At 40.3% G+C, this 26,464-nt stretch overlaps 1 protein-coding gene and 1 long non-coding RNA gene across 2 annotated transcripts; both read right to left on the bottom strand.

The window, feature by feature from the left end:
• Positions 1–741: 741 nt before the first annotated feature.
• Positions 742–3,168, bottom strand: LOC141648941 (protein CHROMATIN REMODELING 25-like). The gene is made up of 8 exons (XM_074457646.1): positions 3,135–3,168; positions 3,034–3,037; positions 2,040–2,435; positions 1,698–1,784; positions 1,370–1,610; positions 1,166–1,291; positions 1,016–1,072; positions 742–789 (listed from the first exon to the last, which is right to left on the bottom strand). The coding sequence occupies exons 1-8, from the start codon at positions 3,166–3,168 to the stop codon at positions 742–744; spliced, it is 993 nt and encodes a 330-aa protein (XP_074313747.1).
• Positions 3,169–4,076: 908 nt separating this feature from the next.
• On the bottom strand, positions 4,077–4,599 carry LOC141646040 (uncharacterized). The gene is made up of 3 exons (XR_012545301.1): positions 4,454–4,599; positions 4,289–4,330; positions 4,077–4,165 (listed from the first exon to the last, which is right to left on the bottom strand). It is a non-coding gene; the product is annotated as an uncharacterized LOC141646040 (long non-coding RNA).
• Positions 4,600–26,464: the final 21,865 nt, after the last annotated feature.

The following is a 26,464-nucleotide window of genomic DNA, read 5'->3' as shown; positions in this document are numbered from 1 at the left end:
TAATATACAATCAATTGTTGTTTTAGCAGAAGTCTATAAATTCTGAACTTACCTCAGAGCATATAAATTGATTCTATAGTCACAATAGTCAACACTCAAGCCACCATACTGAATTGAAAGTTACTCTGGAAATATATATCTAACGCACCCAAGATATGAACTTGTCATGACTCCAACCAACAACATGATTGAATTTAGTAAATAATTTGGCTAGAAACATCTTCCCCAAACCTGTAATAGATGAAACCAACAGCAAATTGATTGCGGAATAAACCCGAAGTAAACACTAATCAACGAAAGCGTTAAAACATTAGACAAAAATTTAGGTTTTCAGAAATCAAGCACCCAGAAGATAAACTGAAGACGAAAATCAGCGAAGAAAGAAAGGAATTTTAAAAATGATCGGACATACTTTGAATGTACCTACCAAAAAGACAGCAAAAACACCCGACTGCCCCAACTTGCTTGTAAATGACGCACTCGAGATAGCTGAACAAAACAGATTTGATTGGCATAGACCGTAAAACGATGATAGTTTAGGTCCTTCTCTTGCCCGTTACTCCTAAAATAATGAAATAAGTTGTAAAACTGAGCAAACATTACAAAATCCTATCCTACAAAATTTAATCACCCAAAATCGATTTCTCTACATGATTGATCCAAACGCATTTATCCATGGTACTACTCTTTCTCAATGGTTGTTTCAACTTTCAACTTCTATTTCAAATTTCATTCTCTAACCTATAAAACATTCACTGCTACATCCCCTCTTGCCATTTCAATAGCTAACTTAACAACAAGAATGTCAAAGTAATACGATTAAGCAGACTTAATCTTGGAACCAATCCTTCCAATAGAGCATAATTAATATGGGTTTGACATTATTAATTAATTTCTGCACAGTAAGCACTTGCTAGAAACTAACTTGATGTCCACCTTAACTTTGTGTGCTTTATACCAACAAACCTAGTTGAATTGAATTGTATCAAATTATCTAACATGATGTCCACCTTACCTGCATGGGTGTACCTGACAGCAAGATGCGGCGCTTACATTCCAGTGACGCTAATGCCTAGTGTGACAAGACATTCAAATACGAATCAGAATAAGTATTTTATAGTCATTAAAAAGGCTAGCACTGATTGCCATTCATATGTCCACTTACCTTGTTCGTTATTGTCTGGTCATTCTTAAGCCTGTGGGCTTCATCACATATGACAAGATCACAAGATCCACTTTGGCTGAATTTTGGAGCATGGATTCTAAACGTTTCATATGAAACTATAAGTACCTGAAACAATATATAGTTATCGGAAGTATTCAGAACATATGTCAATCACATAATGCAAACATCCGCATTAAGTTTTACCTGTATTTTGCTATGTGGATTTATGAATCTGTCAATTCCGGATACAACTTCATCTCGACTACTTTCACATAAGGCAATTAACTGAACCCGGTCCCCAACCCACTTTTTTATTTCTGCCTCCCAATTACTCACAAGACTTGTAGGAGTGACGATAATTGCTTTATTAACCATTGGTTTTCCATCAAATCCTTGGCGAAGAAGAGTGTAAAGCAAAGTGATTGACTGAAGTGTCTTTCCCAAACTGCAAAAGGGTTCATTCAACAGCGAAAACGAATTTAATAGGACTGACATAAGAAGTTCATTACCTTGGTAAAAGTAAGATGCGTACCCCATATCATCTGCCAAAATGCATCCATGAATACCAGCTGCACTTTGCAATCCAGAAACGCATTCAAACATGAACTGCACACCCTCTCTGTCCAAATGAATAACAAAGGTTCAACATGCTGCTCCTTACAAAACATTAAAAAAAAAATAGTAATAAAAAATGAAAAATCTCTCTCGTATTCTCTCTCACCTATTCAAACTGCAATTGTGTTAGCAAACTTCTAAAAATATTCACGTGATGGAACGTGATAAACAATGCTAACTCGTAATAAACTATCATTTAGTATATGCTGACTAAGATAGCTCATGGCTACCATAAAATGTTATAGGTTTGAATGTATACCTTTGATGTGGTCGAAGGAAACGAACAAGCAAGTCATCAACCATTATCAGCGCCAGGCAAGAAGATGCAGAGCCTTGCAACAACTCATCAGATTGCCATAAAATCAACGGCTCAATACCAGTTGGTAATGGTACATTTTCCTTGGGCTGATCTTTCTCGTCCACTGTAGAGAGCTCCAAAGTATTCATTTCTGGAACCTTAACCACAAACGGACTTGCTGAGCCCCATGGGACAAACCTCTTCCGAGCCAAAAGCCATGCTTGGAGTTGCTCCACAGAGCTAGTGCTGAAGTCTTTAGCAAATGGTGGTTTGAATGGTTTTTTTGCCACTGCTGCCCCTTCTGATACTGAAAGAACCCGTGGAAGCAATGACTGTCGTCTCACAACAAGGTCTCCTCTGCGAACAGAGAGTCAATAATCAAATTAATTGCTGTAAGGCAAAAACATAGTAAGACCGTCCTTCTAAGACAAGGATTTAATGTTAAGGGGTGGCTTTTAAAGTGAACTCGTCCCAAATCCTGAAAGTCTCTCCATGTGCTACTATAAGACGAACTTGTACAAAACTTGTTTTCTAACTCTTTGTTTGGATGTAAAATAGAGGAAAAGAGAGGGAAATGGAACAATCTCATTTACCTTCCAAACCTTTATTTCCTATATTGGAAGGAATTTAATTTGTTGCATAGGAGGGAAACAGGAAGATCCATTTACATTCCCTTCCAACTCAAATTTGCTAACAAAACAAAGGAAATTATTCCCGTCCCTTTCCCTTCAAACTCCCCATCCAAACAAAGGGCAACAATATCAACTTAGAATAGCTGCTAGCAAAATGCTCTTTGTATAACCGCTTAATATATTAAAGTTCCATCTCAACAATTTTGCGATCCTTGTTCGTACAAGCAACAAATATCAAGGAACACAACAAGACCCCTTACGCTTGCTTTTGAAAGAAGACTAACAAGCTAGCTTATTCCTCGTTAGTCGCCTTCATCACAAACCTCACTTAAATAGATGGATACAGTACAAGTTAAGAATAGCTCAGAAACACTCTCAAAAATACAGTATCTCTCCAAACAAGGCAAACAACTTGACGACTAACGGGACTGAATCAAGCTCTTCAATGTATTAAACATTCTTTATTAAACCCTAGAGTTAGATTTCCACCTAAACTGCCAAAAATCCTCAATTTTCCCTAATACCAAACACAAATCCGTAAAGACCTCGTCGCAAAATGTCTCGTACCAAAAATCATATTCCTAGAGAAACATTTGCATCATCGTTCATTTCCCAAGCTTCCAAATCAAATTCAAATAATTGCTAATCACTAGCGCAAAACCTAATTAAACCAAATAATTACCTAGAAATCAATCATAATCAGCCTCTAACAGCTAAATTACAGCTAATAATTGGTTAATTGTTAGATACACCGAAAATTCACAATGTTAGGTTAGAATGAATCAATCATTTTTATCTCAAAACCCTAGAAACGGTGAAAAATCGACGAAACTAGAGAATAATCAAACATTACCTTCTAATTTCACCAATTAAACTCAAAGTTTCACTAAAACAGGTCCAAGTTTCACAAAATAAACGATAGGATTCACGAATTAAGAATTTAAAACATTAAGGTGTAGGATTCACAAATTAAGCTCTAGGATTCACAAATTAAGCTCTAGGATTCATAATTTAATAAGTAATGAAACTAGTTGAGCTTGAATGTAACGAATGAAATAAGGCGATTGATTGGTGATTTAAGCTTCATATATCTGTTCATGTCATTGACATTAAGAAAGCAAATCTTGATTACTTGAAGCATAACCAAGTTAAATTTTCTTGAAAAAGAACATGAGCATCGACAGAGTTCGTAACGAAAACTCACTTCACGCGAGACTAGAGTATCTACTATCTAGTACTAGTGTCAAATAAATGTTGTTACTTGGTTGTACATGATTTCATTTGGAAAAGATATCATTAGAATGAAAAATACGGAAGGAAAGTACAGTGATAATAGCGAAAACGAGATGAATCGGAGAACACGGGATGAAAATAACGGATGAATTGAAATGAATACTATTGAATCAAAAGTACCTAAATCGACTGTGCTTGATTATGATCAATGACGATTACAACCTGCATGAAAACAAAGTGATTAGTATTGAAAGGACTGTGATAATGGCGAAAAGGACATGAATCAGAGAAGACGAAATGAAAATTACGGATGAATTGAAACGAATACTATTGAATCAAAAGTACCTAAATCGATTGTGCTTGATTATGATTAATGACGATTACAACCTACATGAAAACAAAGTAATTAGTATTGAAAGGACTGTGATAATGGCGAAAATGAGATGAATCAGAGAAGACGAAATGAAAATTACGGATGAATTGAAAGGAAACCTATTGAATCGAAAGTACCTAAGTTGAGGAGGATAATGGCGGTGGGAAGCTCGGTAGTAATGGAGGTCGGAAGCTCGGCAGTAATGGCGGTCGGGAGCTCGGTAGTAATGGCGGTCGGTAGCAAAGCCTTAATATGGCGAGTGACGAGATGAAGATGATGAAGACGAGTTGAGGAGAGAGATAGAGGACGTAGTAAATGAACGAAGTAAATGATTGAGGGTCAGGGAAAAATGTGTTGGTTAGAATTATATACGGACACGTGGCATCATCTGGTGAGTTAGATCCGACGGTTTAGAAGGTGTCCAGCCGCCTCACCCTAAGAAGAGTGCCTCACATGATTCAATCTCTGTATATATATATATATATATATATATATATATATATATATATATATATATTTATATCTTGTGGGTCGTGGGTCGTGGTTAAGTAATGTCTAGAAAGTGTTGATTCTATCATAATTCAGATATGCATTTTGATCAATTCATACAGTTTTTAGTGGTATTTACGTTACTTTGTAATCTGTATACGGTCAAGTTTGATAAATCGAATACATTGTTCATAATATTGTCGCTTGGTCGGTATGGTTAAATAACAAATGGTTGTTGTATTTGCTGTTATTTTGTATCTATATATCCACAGTGTATTACGTAATATCTCTGATTTTATGTTGTATGAGTTGTAATTAAGTAATGTCAAAACGTAAGTTCTGTTGGTATGAATCAATTTTGTTTGGTGGTTTCTGTGTAATGTCAAAGTAATGTCGTCTGTATCAGTTGGAGGGACAGGGAAGTTGTTTGACGGTGAACTTCGGGTACAAAGTTCCTTTTTAGAGGGGAAGAGTAATGTCGCAAAAGAAAAATGACATATCTACAAGAACTTTGCAATATTTTGTGGTATTTTGAAGTACGTGAATGGTTGTTTGAATAATTCTATAAGGGTGTTGGGCCAACTTCATGAGTAATAATAGTACAATTGGGTAAGAATTTACAATTGGTTACAATCGTTGAATGAAATGGCATGTTATACACTTTATTTCAGTAGTTATTCGATCATGATGATTTGAGAAGTTAATGTTATTAGCAGAATTGTATTGTAAGGTCAGAGTAATCGGGTATAATGAAACATATGTGGTGTAAGTCAGGAACATGTGTTGTTGTGAATGTGTGACAAAACCGTTGGGTTGTGTGTTTTGTAAGTGGTAATTGCTGACCGGTGATGAATGAAAGTATAGTCTCGTGGTTGTGTTAGTACATGTTTGAATAGGGTGATGTAGTGGTGTAAGTGATAGTCGAATTGGCTGTCCTTATGGTTGGTATGTATGATTAGTTGAGGGCCGTGTGTGGGTCATATGTTAGAGTGGACGACGATGATGATGTTTGATGATCGCACACAGGGGGGAATAATATTTCTAAACAGTTATGGCAACCCATGTCGGGTAAACGGTGGTGAAAGCCTTGATCTCTGTGTCGTGTACTTCGGGGGAGGATGAGTCGAACTTCAGGGACGAAGTTCTTTTTAAGGGAGGAAGACTGTAATGCCCGTCCTTTTAGGGACCCGTTGACTGACGTTGACCGACCTTTGTGACATGTCTTGGTCTTTGAGAAACCTTACGAGAGATATCTTGTGTCATGGTAAGCATTGGGTGTGTGGTACTCGATCTAGTCGAGGCCACTCGATCGAGTAAAGGGGAGGCTCGATCAAGTGGAGGCCACTCGATCGAGTAAGTTAGTTACTCGATCGAGTAGCGTGTTTACAACGGGGATTTATAATCGTGTTTTGGTGGAATCGCAAATCATTTGCGCCTCTTCCCAAAAACCTAAAAGTCGTCTCTCCTTCTCCCTTTCACCCTAGTTCCTTCCATGGAGGCCTTCGAGGATGCTTGTGCCATAGGGATGGGTTGCTTGAGTCGGGTAGCGGTCTTGACGCCGGTATGTTATGCGTAGGTATGTCACCATCATCATCGTTGTCGTTGTTGTTTCAGTTAGGGTTGTAGTGATAGTAATAGGTGTTTGTACTGCTTGTATAGGTGTGTTGATTAGTTGATTGATATCGCGTGATCGGACTCGGAGTTGCTGCGCTTAGCTAGAGGTAGGTTCGCCTACTAAGTACTGTTGGGTGTCTAGTCTGTCTTTGAAATGAGTTGGTTAATGTCGTGTCGATGTGATTGATAGATTGTGATAATCGGTTGGTGTTGCGTTATCTCGGTTGACGTGATTGTGATTATTGTATAGCTGTCTGTGATCTTCGCGGCGCGTCCCTGGCTGAGTGGAGTCACTTGCGGGAGTGGCTTCACGCCATTGATTCTCCCTCTGTGGAACCCGCCACATGAGGAGATGAGCATATCAATGGACATGGGTTTATCGCTCGTTGTGATTAGCGGGGATTTGGTGGGTACGACTGCGGTCCCCCACCGGTAGGGCTGGTCCAGTGGACAGTCGGTGATGGTGATTGATTGGAGTAGTTGTGGCGTGTGTGTGTATTTTGTTGTGTCTGTAGTGAGTTGGGTGTCCTTGATGTTTGTCCGCAGTTACTGACCTTGTGTGGTTGTTTCTTATTTGCTTCTGTTATGTCTGTCGTGATCCCTTATGGTGAGCTGTCAGTCTTAACAGGTGATGTCTTGGATATTAGCTGGAGTCTTGGCAGGGATGGGTCTTTCACGAGTTACGATAGGGATAGTTCACATAAGGATGTTGAGTTGTATCTTTTATATCAGTAGTTTTATTTAACCTTGTAATAAACTGTAATTGTTCTTTTATCGACTTTTGATGATTGCTATCCTCGGTCAACCGAGGCGGTAACGCCCTTATATATATGCTAGGGAAGGTCTTATTAAGGCTCCTTGGAATATGGGGGTGTTACAATAGATCCCCTCCCGGTTACAAACGGGATGGAGGGTATGTATTGATTATCGCCGCCTAAACCAAGTCACCTTGAAGGACAATTTCCCCCTACCATTTCTAGATCAAAAGCTAGAGAGGTTAGGTGGAAAAGAGTACTATTATTTTTTGGACGGGTACTCCGGGTATTTTCAAATTCCCATACACCTGGAGGACCAATCGAAAACAACCTTTACTTGCCCATTTGGTACTTATGCTTACCGCCGCATGCCCTTTGGATTGTGCAATGCTCCCGGCGCTTTCAAACGTTGCATGATGAGCATTTTTTCAGACAATGTAGAGCGTATTTTGGAAGTCTTCATAGATGACTTCACTATCCAAGGAGACTCATTTAACTCGTGTCTAGACCACCTCGCTTGGTTCTATCATGGTGCATAGACTCTCACCTTATTCTAAATTCTGAAAAGTGTCACTTAATGGTGAGTAGTGGACTCGTGTTAGGGCATATAGTGTCGAAAAGTGAGATTGAAGTGGATACGGCAAAGGTGGATATGATTAAAACCTTGCCGTATCCATCTAATACTCGAGACGTGAGGTCGTTCTTGGGACACGCGGGTTTTTATCGAAGATTTATTAAGGATTTTTCCAAATTCGCTAATACCTTGTGCAAACTCTTGCACAAGGATGTGGAGTTCGTGTTTGTTAATGATTGTAGGGAAGCATTTGACTTGTTGAAGAAGAGACTTATATCGGCCCCAATCATCCAAGCACCCAAATGGGATCGGCCATTTGAGATCATGACGGATGCAAGCGATTTTGCCATTGGAGCCGTGTTGGGGCAAAAGGAAGACAAAGCTTCCTATTGATCCAATATGCTTCCTCCGTTCTCAACGACGCACAAAGGAATTACACTACAACCGAGAAGGAATTCTTGGCGGTAGTATATGCTCTTGAGAAATTTCGATCATACTTGTTAGGAGTTGAAGTGATTGTTTATACCAACCATAAGGCCATCACTCAACTTGTGAGCAAAAAGGACATCAAACCGAGGCTTATGAGGTGGGTTCTCCTATTAAGTGAATTTGACATCGAGATAAGAGAGAAAAAGGGAATGGCAAATGTTGTGGTCGACCACCTAAGTCGACTACAACTTAATGATCAACAAATGCAAAGAATGGGAGTCGTTGATGGGAGTTTGCCTCATGAATCTCTTTATTCTTTGAGGATGATGGAGCCATGGTGCGCCAACTTGGTGAATTACATGGTGACAAAGAAGTTTCCAACCTCTTTGTTATCAAGCCAAAGAAGCAAGATCAAAGCCGATGCCCTGTAATACTACGGTTTTATGAGTCTCAGGGTACTCTATCGAGTGGGCCTTACTCTGTCGAGTAAGGGTGTTTTGATTTACGAAACAGTGTTCTGCCTGTAGGGTACTCGATCGAGTAGCCTTGGCACTCGATCGATTAAGTGGCACTCGATCGAGTACGAGACTTACTCGATCGAGTAAGTCGGGCTACGGGTGTTAATTGACGGGTTTTGTTAATAAAGCGGATTAATATATTATAAGTTCGTCATCTTCCTAAAACACTTTTGCTAAAACCTAATTCACTGTTTAAGAGAATTCTCAATTACGTTGCTTTGTTCTTCCGCTTTATTGACAAATCCCGGAGCTTGAGAGGTCGGATTTCGTTGTTCTTTGCATCATAGTGATCCTTGCGTCAAGGGTAAGATCCACGTACCATTTCTATAGCATTTGGTTGACTTTGTTTAAACCCTAATTTTGGGAATTGGGGGTTTTTATGATCTGTTGTGTTAGAAGTGATTGTATGATTATGTGAATAGGAGGATGATTCGTAGAAGAAAGATTTTAAGACAGCTGCTAGATCGTCAGCTATTTGTGTTGCATTCAAGGTAGGGTTTTCTCTACTCAGTATTAGTTACATGATATGTGTGGTGATTGTGCTGTAGTTAGTGATTGTTGATTGATTAAGACGGTTGTGATTGTATATTGTTGATTGGTTCAGACAACTGTTGATTTGGGTGTTATGGTTATTGTTTATCTGTCTGTGTTCTTCGGGGTGCGTCCCTGGCTGAGTGGAGTCACTTGCGAGAGTGGCTTCACGCCCATGATTTGCCTTCTGTGGAACCCGCAACAGAAGGGATGTGCACATTAATGGACTTGGGTTTATCGCTCGATGGAGATGAGCGGGGCTTAGGTGGGAACGGCTACGATCCCCCACTGGCGGTGTGGAGTACCTGTTGTGATGGGTTCTCTGGCAGGGCTACACACTTTAGTGTGTAGTCAGTTATGAGGAGATCTATTATGGAGTTGGGATTCGATGTGACGATTGAGCTGTTTGGTACTTGTTTTATTGTGATTTATGTTGTGTAATTAGTACTGACCCAGTGTTTGTTTTGTAAAACTGTGGTGATCCATTCGGGGATGGTGAGCAGTTATTGAGCAGGTTTGATTAGAGGCATTTGGGCTAGCTGGGATGTGTCACCACGAGCTGATTAGAGTCTTCCGCTGTCGTACTTTAGTAGTTTGAGACTTTTGGTTTTGAGAACATCTATTGTACTTTTGTTAGTTTGGTTTTGGAATTGTAATCACTTAAACTTTATTACTATTTAAATTATGTTTCGTTATTGTCATTTGATTATCATTGCCTCGGGAAACCGATATGATGACGTTCTTATACGTGAGTGGTCCTGGTAAGGCACTTGGAGTATGGGGGTGTCACAAAGTGGTATCAGAGCGACGATCCTGAAACCTGTAACCAATGAATCTAATGAACATAGGGAGAGAATTAAAATGAACCCGGGGTAGAAGTTGTAGGAGCTAATGCAAAGGCTTCGGAGACGTCCTAAAGCCGCGAACTCGCCCTGCAATTTTGAACCGGTCACATGGGGTATGTGTCAGGGTCGTATGTGTTGTCTTTTGGTTTATATGTGTACATAGTGTCATGTGTAATGAGTTGTTGGATGTTGAATGTGGAAAATTGGAGGTATGGAGTAGAAGTTGAAAGATGTGTGAATCGTATGTTGAATTGGATGAAAAGCATGATGTATGTTTATGATGTGGCATATTGATAATATGAATAGATCGTTTTGTTGATTGCATTAAGAGATGCGTAGAAATGCATGCGTAGTTGTTGTTATCTTATTGAAAGTATAAGTAGTTGCATATAATATTGGGAAAGTGAGATGAACATGCGGGTAGTATACACGAGTCTGCATGACTCGATCGAGTGCGGGGCACTCGATCGAGTAGGTGAGGTACTCGATCGAGTGGGTGTGACTCGGTCGAGTAGGTAGTTTAGTGTTTTTCTGGGCAGAATCGTGTTTTTGGGTACTCGATCGAGTACATAGGGGCACTCGATCGAGTAGGGGCCGCTCGATCGAGTGGCGTGTCAGCTCGGTCGGGTATGTTTTTGGGCAGAAGTCTGACTAGGTTCTGGAGTCGAGGCACTCTATCGAGTAGCTTGGGCACTCGATCGAGTAGCCTCAACTCGATCGAGTGGGTTCTGTTACTCGATCGAGTGGGGTCTTTGCAGGTTATATACGTGTTTTGGGTTATAGTATGCGTGTTTATATCTACGTTTTCTTATATAGTTAGAAGATGCCGCCAATGAAAACCGCTTTATATGTTAGAGCTCAGAGCATGAATATCGATCATATAGTGAAGATGTTGGAGCACCAAGATGCTCTTATGGAAGCGTTGAAAAGAGTTGGAAAGGATAAGGAGGTTGATCATTCAAAGATCAACATCCACATAGCGAGGTTCAACCCGAAAGAGTATAAGGGGACCGGGGAGCCAATTCTTCTAGATAATTGGCACAGAGAGATAGAGAATATCCTGGAGTTGGTGCACTGCCCGGATGAGTTGAAAGTAGAACAAGCTGCGTTCTACTTGAGGGAAGCGGCAGGTGAGTGGTGGGATAAGGTTAAGGTGAGTTCTAGGGAGATGTACATGAAGTAGGGGCTACCTGCTATACCTTGGGATGAGTTTAGGAGAGCCGTGAGGCGAGAGTTCGTACCGGAACATGTGAGGAGTAAGCTGAGAGAGGAGTTCGATGAGTTTAAGATGGCATCTAGCATGATGGTGGCTGAGTACTACAGTAATTTTAACGAGAAGGCTAGGTACGCTGAGGATAAGGGTTTGAGTGATGAGAACCTAGCTTTGAGGTTTGAGAAGGGGTTGACCCCCAAGATAATGGAGAAGCTACTTGTGGGAGTCCTTACAGATGTTAAGGAAGCTTATGAGAGAGCTGGGAGGGCTGAGAGGTTGGTGGAGATGACCAGAGAGAGAGGTGGTAAGAAAAGAAAGACTGAGAGCGAGGGTGGTGGCCAATCCAATTATAAGAAGGGCAACCACACTCAGGGAAGAGCATATTCATCTTGTTCGGGGTTTAGTGTTGGGGCTTCCTATGGGCGTTGCCATGGGAGTGGTAGCAGTAGCTGGGGGATGACCTGTTTTAACTGTGGCGGTGTAGGCCACAGGAGACATGAGTGCACCAGTGCGGTGAGTGGGGGTTTCCAGAGGCCGGGACAGGGAAGCTTTTCACAGGGTCCTGCACAGAGTTATGCGAGCAACAAACCGGCTGGGTCATGGAATAACAGGGGAGGCCAGAGCAACAACGGTGGAGGTAACCGCAATGGCGGTAATTCTTATCAGAAGCCAGCTACGAACACCAACAACAACCAGGGGTCGGGTGCTAAGCCGACTACCTCAGCTAGTACTGTCCAAGGAGGTGAGAAGAAGACCAGTGGAAAGCTGTTTATGATGGAGAAGAAAGCAGCTGGGGACGACGCTCATGTTATCACTGGTACTTTTCTTGTTAATGGTGTTTATACCTTTGTTTTGTTTGATTCGGGGGCGTCACAGTCGTTTGTATCTTCGAGTCATGCTAAAAGGTTGGGTCTGAAAGAGTATGAGTCTGTAAGAGGGGAAGTTTTCATACCTTCGGGTGAGTATGTATCATGTGGGAGGTTGTATAGAGATGTATCCATGATAGTTGGGCAAGTTGAGCTACCTGTAGACTTGCTAGAGTTTCCTTTAGAGGGCTTTGAGATGATAGTTGGGATGGATTGGTTAGGAAAGTACAAAGCTAAGATAGATTGTCATCAAAAGAAAGTTTCTCTGAGAGGTCCTATGGGAATTAGTGTGTCTTATCGTGGGTTTGTTGTCAAACCCAAAGTTAAGTTGATTGCAGCTGTGACCATGAAGTCCTATCTGAGGAAGCGGTGCCCGTTAATCTTGTGCCATGTGAGAGATGACAGGATGGAGAGTCCGACAGTTGAGCAGATACCAGTTGTGGGGGAGTTCCCAGATGTCTTTCCAGAGGAGATTCCGGGGTTGCCACCGAAGAGGGAGATAGATTTCAGTGTTGAGCTGAAACCGGGGATGGGGTTAATCTCTAAGGCACCGTACCGGATGGGTCCTAAGGAGTTGGAGGAGCTCAGGAAGCAGTTAGATGATCTGATTGAGAGGGGATACATTAGACCTAGTGTATCACCGTGGGGAGCGCCAGTTCTGTTTGTGAAAAACAAGGATGAGAGCTTAAGGTTGTGCATAGATTACAGGGGGCTGAACAGGGTGACGGTGAAGAACAAGTATCCTTTGCCAAGGATAGATGACCTGTTTGATCAGTTGAGTGGTGTAGCAGTCTTTTCTAAGATTGATTTGAGGTCGGGGTACCATCAAGTGAAGATTAGAGAGGAGGGCATACCAAAGACAGCTTTCACGTCGAGGTATGGCCATTATGAGTATGTAGTGATGCCATTTGGGTTATCTTATGCACCCGCTGTGTTTATGGATTTGATGAAAAGAGTCTTCAGTCAGTTTTTGGACAAGTTTGTAGTGGTTTTCATCGATTACATCTTAGTCTTTTCTAAGACTAAGGAGGAGCATGAGGAGCATCTCAGGATTGTGTTGCAGACCTTGAGGGAACATGAGTTATATACAAAGTTGTCCAAGTGTGAGTTCTGGTTGGAGAAAGTTGCCTTTCTGGGGCATGTGATTTCAAAGGAAGGGGTAGCTGTGGATCCTGCAAAGATTGAGGCAGTTACCATGTGGGAAGCACCAAAGTAGGTAGCTGAGATCAGGAGTTTCATTGGTTTAGCTGGGTATTATCGATGGTTAGTGAAGTATTTCTCCAAGATTGCTAGACCTATGACAGCTTTGATGAGGAAAGACAACATGTTTCTTTGGGATGAGAGTTGTGAGACGGCGTTCCAAACATTAAAGGAGCGTTTGACCACAGCTCCAATCTTAGCATTGCCTGAAGGGAGTGAGAACTTTGAAGTGTATACAGATGCTTCAAAGAATGGGTTGGGATGTGTGTTGATGCAGAATGGTAAAGTGATTGCCTATGCTTCTAGGCAATTGAAGCCTTATGAGGAGAATTATCCTACACACGATCTGGAGTTGGGTACAGTTGTGTTTGCTCTTAAGATTTAGAGACATTACCTATATGGGGCGACCTTTAAAGTATTTTCAGATCACAAGAGTCTCAAGTACATCTTCACTCAAAAGGAGTTGAACATGAGACAGAGGAGGTGGATGGAGTTGATTGGCGATTATGACATGGATATTATCTACTATGAAGGGAAAGCCAATATAGTTGCAGATGCTTTGAGCAGGAAGAGTGTACATTCTTTGTGCACAGCCATATCTTTGAGAAGATTGAGAGATGAGGTTGGAAAGTTTGGGATACATATGATCCAGAAAGGGGATGCTATGGGAGATTTGACAGTAGAGCATGATCTTTATGATGATATTCGCGGTAAACAGGAGTTGGATCCCAAGATGGTGGAGTGGAGAGCTGGAGTAGAGAAAGGGACAGTGTCCAGATTCTCTATTCAAACAGATGGTAGTTTGAGGTTTGATGGGAGGTGGTGTGTCCCTAATGATGAGGAGCTGAAAAAGACAATCATGACAGAGGCTCATTGTACACCATACTCGGTACATCCAGGTAGTGACAAGCTATACAAGGATTTAAAGAAGACTTTATGGTGGCCTGCGATGAAGAAAGAAACAGCTGAGTTTGTGGCCCGTTGTTTGACTTGTCAGAGAGTTAAAGGGGAGCAGCGACGACCACAAGGTAAGATTAAGTCTCTTGAGGTACCTGAGTGGAAGTGGGAGTCCATTTCTATGGATTTTATCGTGGGTTTTCCAAAGAGTCAACAGGGTAACAACATGATATGGGTTATAGTGGATCGACTGACCAAGTCAGCTCATTTTGTGCCAATGAAAGATACATGGACTAAGGCACAATTAGCTATGGCTTATCAGAAGAATGTGCTGAGATTGCATGGGGTGCCTAAAGACATAGTATCTGACATAGATTCGAGCTTTATCTCAAGGTTTGTGAAAGAGTTGCAGGAGTCTTTGGGAACTACATTGAAGATGAGTACAACATTTCATCCTGCGACAGATGGTCAGACTGAGATGACAATCAAGACTCTTGAGGATATGTTACGAGCTTGTGTGATGGATTTTGGTGATAGCTGGGAACAGAGGTTAGATTTGATTGAGTTTTCCTACAACAACAGCTATCACACCAGTATTGGCATGACGCCATTTAAGGCTTTATATGGGAGGAGATGTAGGAGCCCGATTTGTTGGGACGACAGTGCTGAGGCAGTGGTTTTATGACCAGAGATAGTACATGAGATGGTTGAGTAGATTAAGCTGATCAGGGAGAGGATGAGAGCGGCCCAGGATAGACAAAAGAGTTATGCAGATCTACATCACCGGGATATAGAGTTCCGGTTTGGGGACAAGGTTCTTCTGAAAGTGTCTCCTATGTGTAGGGTCATGAGATTTGGTAAGGAAGGCAAGCTGAGTCAGAAGTTCATAGGACCATATGAGATCTTAGACCGGGTTGGAGAGGTTGCTTATCGATTGGCCTTACCGTCTGCTTTGAATAAGGTACATAATGTGTTTCATGTGTCCCAGCTGCGGAAGTATGTGAGTGATCCGTCACATGTGTTAGAGGTGGAGAACATAGAGCTAGATGAGTCCTTGTCTTATCTTGAGGTGCCTAAACAGATTCTTGACCAGAAGGTTAGGAAGACTAGACATGGTGAGACAGTCTTGCTTAAGATCCTTTGGTCTAATCATGAGGTTGAGGAAGCTACATGGGATGCGGAAGAGGCCATGAGAGAGCGCTATCCGTTTCTTTTTTATCAGGTATGTATGGTTACGGGGACGTAACCTTGTTTATTTTAGGGAGGTAGGAGATGGTCGCAAAGAATTTTTACATCTTTTTGTGTTGCTTTTGATATAGTTAGTACTTGTTTGAGTCGGGTTGAGTTTGGTTGGTACGTATGTTTTGGGAGTTTTATGTTGAGCTTTATTTTTGTTGTTGTGTCGGGGGAGGGTTAGTGTGTTTTTATTTTGTTGTGGTTTGAACTTCGGGGACGAAGTTCTTTTTAAGGAGGGAAGACTATAATACTACGGTTTTATGAGTCTCAGGGTACTCTATCGAGTGGGCCTTACTCTGTCGAGTAAGGGTGTTTTGATTTACGAAATAGTGTTCTGCCTGTAGGGTACTCGATCGAGTAGCCTTGGCACTCGATCGAGTAAGTGGCACTCGATCGAGTACGAGACTTACTCAATTGAGTAAGTCAGGTTACGGGTGTTAATTGACGGGTTTTGTTAATAAAGCGTATTAATATATTATAACTTCGTCATCTTCCTAAAACACTTTTGCTAAAACCTAATTCATTGTTTAAGAGAGTTCTCAAGTACGTTGCTTTGTTCTTCCGCTTTATTGACAAATCCCGGAGCTTGAGAGGTCGGATTTCGTTGTTCTTTGCATCATAGTGATCCTTGCGTCAAGGGTAAGATCCACGTACCATTTTTATAGCAGTTGGCTGACTTTGTTTAAACCCTAATTTTGGGAATTGGGGGTTTTTATGATTTGTTGTGTTAGTAGTGATTGTATGATTATGTGAATAGGAGGAGGATTCGTAGAAGAAAAATTTTGAGACAGCTGTTGTTTGTGTTGCATTCCAGGCAGGGGTTTTCCCTACTCAGTATTACTTACATAATATGTGTGGTGATTGTGTAACACCCCCATACTCCAAGTGCCTTACCAGGACCACTCAGGTATAAGGATGCTACCATCTCGGTTACCCGAGGCATGATAATCATAAGACAATAACGAAACAACATTTAAATAGTATAACTTTAGTGAAAGGTTTACAAATCAAAACCAAGTACCAAATACGGATACAAGTTCTCAAACCAACTGTCTAAACAACTAACTGCAAAGTTTATAAAACTACTATGCTACAGGGGAAGACTTCTATCATCAGACGGTGGCATATCCCAGCTATCCCATGTAACTCAACTCATACCTGCTCAATGACTGCTCACCATCCCCGAATGGATCACCGCAGGTTTTACAAACAACAACACGGGGTCAGTACTAATCACACAATCTATATTTATATCAACAATACGATAAACAGATATTCACACCGTCACACACACAATCACACCAGTTCCATCAATCTCAATCACCGACTGTCCACTGGACCCACCACCCCGATGGGGGACCGCAGCCGTACCCACCAAATCCCCGCTCCTCATATTGAGCGATTTCCCTGTTCATTAATGTGCACATCCCTTCCGTGGCGGGTTCCACGAAGGGCGAAACTAGGGCGTGAAGCCACTCCCGCAAGTGACTCCACTCAGCCGAGAACGCATCTCGAGAACCAGAGACAACAATCACAATCACAACCGTCACAATACAATTACGATATTAAACAATCAATCTCAACACATCAACAATCATCTCATTATGGGACTAATACTGAGTAGGAAATCCTACCTGGAAAGCACAACTATCAGACGGTCTCAACAGCTGTATCAAAAAGCCTCTTCTACAAATCCTCCTCCTATCATACATACACATAATCACTACCAATCATTATCTACAACAAAACCCCCAAATCCCCATATTAGGGTTTAAACAACTTAAAGGAAATACTATAAAAACGGTACATAGATCTTACCCTCGACGCAAGGATCTCAACGGTATAACGAAAGGTGAAATCCGACCTTCCAAACTCCGGGATTTGCTAACAATGCGATTAAAGCGAAGAACGTACTTTGTTTTCTCTCTTGACAGTAATTAGGTTTTGAAAAAGTGTTTAAGAACAATGACGGAAAAGATTATATACCTAATCGCATTATTAACAAAACCCGAGAAATAACTCCCCGTTAACCGGCTACTCGATCGAGTAGCTAAGGTACTCGATCGAGTGCCCCCTTACTCGATCGAGTATCTGCGTTACTCGATCAAGTACCCAACAGGTCAGAAACTTTTATAAAATGTAACTCACCCTTACTCGACAGAGTACCTACTCGATAGAGTACCCAGAGACTCATAAATCCGTAGTATTACAGTCTTCCCTCCTTAAAAAGAACTTCGTCCCCGAAGTTCATCCCATACATAAAAACAACCATACTAACTCGATCAAGACACAACAACATAGCTAAGAACTCAAGAACTCGGCCAAACATAAAACATGAACTCTTAACACCCACTCCACCAACTATGTTTACTTCCCCAACATGACTCACGATATCATATCTACCACATATATATCTCTCACGACACCAACTCCATACATAACCAACTACCATCCTCTAACGCTACTAGCTCCATAATATCATCCACTATCAAATCCAATATCAAGACACTCTTAGACATCAAACGGAATGTTACATTCTACCACCCTTAAAAGGAACTTCGTCCTCGAAGTTTACTCAGACTCATAACATCATCCTCCAACTGTCAACACTATATAAAATATTCTCCCACTCCTAAACATCACACTACTACAAGCTCGACCATGGCCTTTTACAACATCAACCACAAAATATTCAACTTCCTTCTTTATGCTACACCAACACTCTACTTCTAATTATATTACAACATGCACAAACATGAAACTCTCTTTTACCGCATCCTACTCCTCTTAAAACAAATGTTACGTTCTCGTAACTCACTAATACTAAATTCTTAGTTATATCATCTCATTATCCTCATCACCACCATATGTCAAAGATAACCGCCTATAACCTCATGTCTATAATCATTCCTATTTCCAAGACTCTCTTACTTAAACAGTTCTCATACTTCAATTCACTCTGCACTCCATTTAACCAAAACCATAAAACCCTTAGCATAACCAATACTCCAACTCTTCCACATTACCGCAACATGGCATACCTCTCTATGTAAAGCACCTATCTCCCAAAAGCATAACTCACGATCCACACTCGTTACGTACACTCACACTAGATCCTCAAGTTCCTTTCTTTCATTACCGCAAGACTCATACATAACTTAACACGACACTAATTACTCAACACCCTACACTCACTGTCTCAACAAAGGATTATGAACCACCTGCATATATCAGATCATTACCACACATGTTCTACGAATCACTTGCCATGACTATGACTACCGATGCCTCATCTTAAAACAAGATCAAAATTACTGTAACAACTTCTTACAACTGTGTCCCATCAACAGAATATCACTATACCATGACAACAACGAAAACATATACAACTCTCCTTCCTACCATACTCTACCCTCATTCCCAAACTGAAACTGGTAAGAAACATCAACAAACAAAACAACAGTCTACATGTTCAACCAAAACTCACAAGGAACAGCAGCAAATAAAACAACAATCTATGTTTAACTGGTATGTACTTTCGAAAACTCGCATCATAATCATCTCGCCTATTCCACTACAACCGGTGACGGCATCGCAACACCGCCACCAACAGCCACACTGTAGTGCGAAAATACCCGCATCACAACATGAAGTACCATGCCCGGATCACCACCCGAGGCGCCACAACCACATCGATAGTCATCACAACTTACACAATCCCATAAGCACTGACTCAACATAACTTCTCGGACAAGAAAAACTTACTCAAAACCGTTTTACTAGATTATAACACAACATATTATACGGAATAAACTAACAAGAATCTCACGAACATCATCCTTACCATTTCACGGAATAAACAAGTATCATCCATACACATACAATTTTAACTATCCATGCCAGATCAATCAAATTATTACCTTTTGAACCTCATTCCATTAGTATACCGTACCCAGCATAAATTACAAAACAATCATATAACAACTTTATAATTATCACACCATACCACTTCTTGTGAGGTCAAAACCTCACACAAACATTTACACATATCATAGACCCGTAATCACATCCACCTGGTCAATCCTGATCACGTAAGTTACCACCTGATAAAAGTTACCTTTCACTCGAGCTTAACTCGTATGCCCCTCATAACATATTCCCCCATTCTCATAACCATCACCTCATGCCAAGTATAACCATACCATTACTACTCAACTATTAGCACCCGCCTCATCTAACCACATCTTATACTCTCTCACAACCATACTTATCAATCTGGTCCCTACAAAATCAACCTCTTTAGAATTGCTGCCTTTCTAATATACCGTCACCCTTAACCACTAGTCACAACCATAACACTACCACTGTCCGGGCATCAAACCTCTTACACTCATCTCTAAACATCACGATTTCTTTCCTATCTGAGGTTAGCATCCCAAATAACGAACATCAAATCCATCAACAACATTACCTCAACATTCTTCCCAATACTATCCTTAATTGTGTCATCATCTAACTCTCCACCAAAATCTCATATCATGCAGATATTCTACCAACTTCTTACTCCCTTAATTCCTCGTAACTCATGATTAATCATGTTGTCCTGAAGCTCCCACATGACCATTAACTAACAACCTCATGATAATATCACACATCTCGACGATTCCTTATTTCTTTATCACATAACTCCGGTTAACACTCTTCTTAGCTTACTTTTTACTCTTCTTTTCTCTTCACATTCAACAAAATCAATTAACCATTCAACTCCTTATCACTTCTACCTAACTCTTTAGTGTTCCGGTTACTTTCTCATTGCTCCAAAACTCACATCTCATTATTTCATATCGATATCATCTCACTCTTTCTTACCATAAATATTCTCTTATTATGCCATCAATCACCCTTGCCACTAATCCATCCATAGAATCAACGTTTACTGTTTGAAAATTGCATCTCCTTTGTACATCTCTAGAAATCAAAATTCCTTTCATACCGTTAATTGCCCAAGGAAATCCCACAGTAGTTTCACCTCTTAATAAACCAAATCTCCCCAAACTCACTCACTGTCTACAAATCCACCTCGCGACATGTCTCCACAAAGTTCACTATATACCACTCTTCTCAACCCCTTTAAAACAAACTTTCACTATGCATATTCTTAACCCACACGACTCCTAACCATCCCCCTCCATGATTCTTTACGCATCTCAAGCTGCCACCATTTACGTCCCTCATTTCAATCTTTTCATTCTCACGTTCCATAAACTCACATCATCCCTTGCCCACATTCATTTACTTTTACATTACTCAACATACAAACATATCGCTCATCTCATCTCACAAAACATGCTCTATGTCTCAATAAACCATACCAATCTTCCTTTTCTTTTTCCACTATCTATCACAACACATATAACTCATGTCCTCCCACCAAACTCCTACTCACCACAGGTGCCACTCACTACACCATAAGATTGGGTAACTTACGTATCAGGACCAACATACATGTAAAATAATGCATAAAGAAGTAATACAACACCTTTGAATTAAACATAATATGCAACGAATGTCAAAAGATAAACATATGACCCAAAACACGCATATGACCTGCACAGACCCCACTCGATCGAGTACCATAACCTACTCGATCGAGTTGAGGCTACTCGATCGAGTGCTCAACATGCTCGATCGAGTGCCCCGACTCCAGAACCCAAACAGACCTTCTGATCTCTGACCTACTCGATCGAGTGCCCCCCCTACTCGATCGAGTGCCCCTATATACTCGATCGAGTACCCAAAAACACGGTTCTGATCATAAAAACGTCAAATACCCACTCGATCGAATCAGACCCACTCGATCGAGTCATGAAGACTCGCGAATACTACCCGCATGTTATCTCACATACCCCAACGTACTATGCATTCATTATTATCTCCACATTATAATTACAACTACGCATGCAAATCTGCGCAACTCCTCATACAATCAACAAAATAATCTACTTCATGTTATCAAGCGCCATATTATAAACAACCATCATGCTTTTCATCCACGATATACAAAACACATATCCTTGAATCCCTCTTCTACATGTTACTACTTACCAAAAGCCAAATATTAACATTTATCATGCTCATATAACATTCAACTTATCAATCATGTTCTACCCGCATGTTTTAATTTTTATGACTTTTCATAACATAAATCACACCCATACATTACAAATCCTATTTCCATGTTGTTAATACAACAATATTACAAATCCACTTCATCACATAAACACTTTCATAATCAAGAAATTCATATTCTCATGATATTGCCACTTCATCTTTTCCAATCAATTCATTTAGTTCAATCACACACTTCATCTAACAAGCGCATATGATACGATAGTAGACAATTATATGAACTTTTTATATAACTTTATGCAAACGAAATTATGAAAACAAATCTTATCACACCCCCTAATCACATGTTATTAGGATTGCCTCATTATAAATCATTCATTCTGCAACATCATTATTCATCACATATTATCATATATGAACTACTTTCTTTTTCTACCACATCATTCATCATTCTCATATACTTTTCCAACGATTCCAACCAACATGTAAACCAATTATCATGCAACATGCTTTCAACCAACCATATACAAAATCACATCGTCACCATCTTCATCTACACATTCCCCATTCTCCACAATCATACATCCACTGGTTCATACCACACATTACTATATAGATACACAATACACAAGGTAAACACATAGCGATCCCGACTCATATCCCATGTGACCGGTTCAAAGTTGTAGGGCGAGTTCGCGACTTTAGGACGTCTCCCAAGCCTTTGCATTAGCTCCTACAACCTTTACCCCGGGTTCATTTTAATTGACTCCCTATATTCATTGGTTATAGGTTTCAGGATCGTCGCTCTGATACCATTTGTAACACCCCCATACTCCAAGTGCCTTACCAGGACCACTCAGGTATAAGGATGCTACCATCTCGGTTACCCGAGGCATGATAATCATAAGACAATAACGAAACAACATTTAAATAGTATAACTTTAGTGAAAGGTTTACAAATCAAAACCAAGTACCAAATACGGATACAAGTTCTCAAACCAACTGTCTAAACAACTAACTGCAAAGTTTATAAAACTACTATGCTACAGCGGAAGACTTCTATCATCAGACGGTGGCATATCCCAGCTATCCCATGTAACTCAACTCATACCTGCTCAATGACTGCTCACCATCCCCGAATGGATCACCGCAGGTTTTACAAACAACAATACGGGGTCAGTACTAATCACACAATCTATATTTATATCAACAATACGATAAACAGATATTCACACCGTCACACACACAATCACACCAGTTCCATCAATCTCAATCACCGGCTGTCCACTGGACCAGCCCTGCCAGTGGGGGACCGCATCCGTACCCACCAAATCCCCGCTCCTCATTGATCGGAGCCATTTGGTGTTCACAATTAAGCATATGTGGTCGTTGGTCAATGGTCGATACAAAACACAATTTATACTTCACAAACAACTCTACAATTAGTAAAGAGGCAAGTAAAGGTCGGATCCCAAGGGACGGGTATTGAAATGAAGATTCTATTGTAACTAGCGGTGTCTAGGGGTGTCACAAATTGGGTTGATGTAGAAGGTTACTAAACTAAAATAGCAATGAAAATAAACTATCAAGGTAAATGAAATAAGGGTGTAAACAATTGATTAAAAGCACTAGGGTGTCATGGGTTCATAGGGGAATCATGGGATATGATCATACAAACATGTTCTCAAATTATAAGCAAGCAATTATTGTTGTGATGGATTGAGTTGGGTTATATCTTACAATCCTAGGAAAGTTTGGGTCCCGGAGCCGAATCTCTTGGATTGTACAACACCTACAAGTCGACTTAGTCTTCCCTACTTAACACATGCATGGTCTAACAAGACTCGAGTTGGGTTATGTCTTACAAGTCAAGTTGAAAGGATAGAAGATGATAGTAAATGCAAGGATTCATAGGCTTAGCATTTCATCAAATATAACATGTGCATGCATTAAGATCAAAACAAGCAAGCAAATAAGATATGAAAGCATATTAATTTAAGCATGAATCATTCCCCATGTTGGTTTCCCCTAATCACCCATTAAACCCTAGCTAAGAGACTACTCACTCATTATCATATTGATCATGCTAGAAAGGTTGTCAATCATACTAACATAATGAAACATGATGAATAAATGAAAGTAATTAGCAATAATTAAAAAGGGATTAAGAGATTATACCTACTAATGATTCCAATAATAAAGCAAGAATAATAGAAGTACTTGAATCCTAGATTGAGAGGTTGTCAATCTCCCAATAATAACCCAAATAATCTTCAATTACCCAAAATAAAGTAAGAACAAGAGAGAGATTAAGGAACTAAAACTTGGATTAAAACTTGATTAATATTTGATTACAATATTGAAGAGAGATTTGATTGATATTAACTACACTAATTATTGATAAGAAGAACATGCCCCTCTAATTAGACTAATGGGGTATTTATAGTGAGAATTAGGGAGGATGCATTAGGGTTAACTAAGGGCTAAACTAGTAATTACACTTTTAAGTTGAGCAAGGAGCCTCCGGGATTGTCCGAGAGAAGGGCTTCTTCATTTCGTAGCTTGAAGAACGAAATTGCGCTGTGCTGTGATCCGTGCGGCTGGGAGTCGGGACGGCCGGATCTGGGATGGACAATCCGAGCGGATCAAGGAACAAGACGCACGGACTGGGCATGGGCAATCCGAGCGGATTCCTGGTGAGGACGCTCGGATCGGCGAGGACGGACGGATTTCTACAATCCGTTCGGATTGTAGCTCAAGACTTTCCTTCTTCTTTTTCTTCCCTTTTCTTCATGAATTCCTTGGGGATTTCCTTTGGGACTCAAGGATCCTTTTCTCAACAATGCTCTTCTACTATGCTATGTACAAAGGCCTTCTAGTCTTGTCTCTCCTTGATGCTTGGTCATTGAATATGATCAATTTAGCCTTGTTTTGCCATGAAAATGCAAGATTCTTACTCCTTTCCTACCAAGGGATCAAAATCTCAAAGAATATGCAAAACAAAGATCTAAAGATAAGAAATGACCCAAATAGGCACTAAAAAGCATAGAAACAATGGTAATTCGGGGGCTAAATATGCGCCAATTATGGTCGCATCAAATATCCCCAAACCGAACCTTTGCTCGTCCCGAGTAAAGAGGTGACAAAGACTAGGACCAATACTAACCTAACCTAATAATAATAGCCGATATGAGACAATTAGCGGGTCTCACTCCGCCCCTTCAACTCACAACAAGACAACCATGAGGTAGGATGCCTTCTTGCAAGGCAAGGTGGGTCTTGCCAAAATGGCGACACATCCAAACATTAAGCACACAAAATCACATAATGGATGCATCTACAAAAATAATAGCCACTTTCCTCATCTAAGTGGCGGAAATTATCTACAAGGGAAGCAATTCAAGGGTGCACAATCCTTCATAGATGCAATTTGTTCAAACTACTAAGCCTAGAAGGATACCAATAAATCACCTCCAAGTTGTGTCAAGCTAGGGTACCTTTGTCCTCAATCGTTAAATGCTTTTGTCAAGAATAGACTCCCTATGGTGTTAGAAACACTGGAGGATCGCGGAATTCCCCATCTTGCCTAGACAAGAAGAAGGGTCGTCCCCTCTCTACCATGCACAAAAATGGATACGATGGATAAAGGGATCGATAGATATTTGAGTTTCACTTTTGGGAGTTTGCTTTTGTTTTTGTTTTCCCCCCCAAATTTCTTTGGCATTTGACTTTTTGAGAACACTTTCTTGCCATTTCTTTTTGATTTTTGGCATTTCAATACTTGACAACTTTTTGCATTTTCTTTTTGAACATTTTCAAAGTCACCCCAATTAGTAACGAGGGTGCCTTATTTTTGAAGCTTTAGGAGTTCTATTTTTTTGCTCCTCTTTTCTTTTGATGCATTTTTGCAAACTTTCTTTCACTTTTCATTTCTTTGAACTCAAATCAATTTCTTTTTTTTGTGCCCATTCCCTTTGATGACAAAAATGTATGGTAGAATATGGATGGATGATAGAAGTATGCATGGTTTCAAGGGTCACCTTGGAATAAACGGTAGCCAAGGAGTTATCACACCACAAGGTACTCTTGACTAGGCCTTAAACCATGGGTCAAAGGATACTAGCATGACACATCCTAGGGTGTTTTACAAGCATTCTAACAAGCAAAGTCTTAAGAATAAAAAGCATCTACTAGGGCCTATATACACTTGTCAAGCTTCCCAAGTAGACGGTTTCGCAAAATTTTTCTAACATGCAAACTACATGCCATGATGTAACTAACATATAAACATCCTAATGCAAATGATTCTACCAACTAATATGACATATAAACTAAATGCAAGTCCTAAGTTCACATTGTTTTACCGCATCAATCAAAATAAAGCCACATAGTCATTAACATAAAGAGGAAAAAGGAGATTGGAAAGATCATACCATGCGGTCTTCAATATCCTCATGTCTCGGATGTGGCGTAGTCAATCAAAGTGAACAAGGATGAAACAAACATAATATATACAAGACAATATATACAAAGGAAATGAACTTGTTTTTGGTTTTTTCCAATTTTTCAAATTTTTATGATTTTTGAAATTTTTCAATTTTTATGGTTTTTGAATAAAAGTTAAGAGTTAGAATTCCCATCCCCACACTAATATGGGCATTGTCCTCAATGGCCAAAATGATGGAAATTATGCAAAGAATGATGCATGATTTCTATACTAAATGCAATTCCACACTAAGCTATACTACATGATGCATGGTTTTTGTTATGACGGAGAGGATAATTTAAATTACCTCCCGTTGCGTATGCATTAACTTCCCCAAACCAAGCAAGACACTATTGCTGATGTCAA

The sequence above is a fragment of the Silene latifolia genome, chromosome 3, assembly GCF_048544455.1.
Source record: "Silene latifolia isolate original U9 population chromosome 3, ASM4854445v1, whole genome shotgun sequence".
Taxonomy (NCBI): domain Eukaryota; kingdom Viridiplantae; phylum Streptophyta; class Magnoliopsida; order Caryophyllales; family Caryophyllaceae; genus Silene; species Silene latifolia.
Note: the sequence above shows the minus strand (reverse complement) of the source record. Positions and strands in the feature narration are given on the sequence as shown.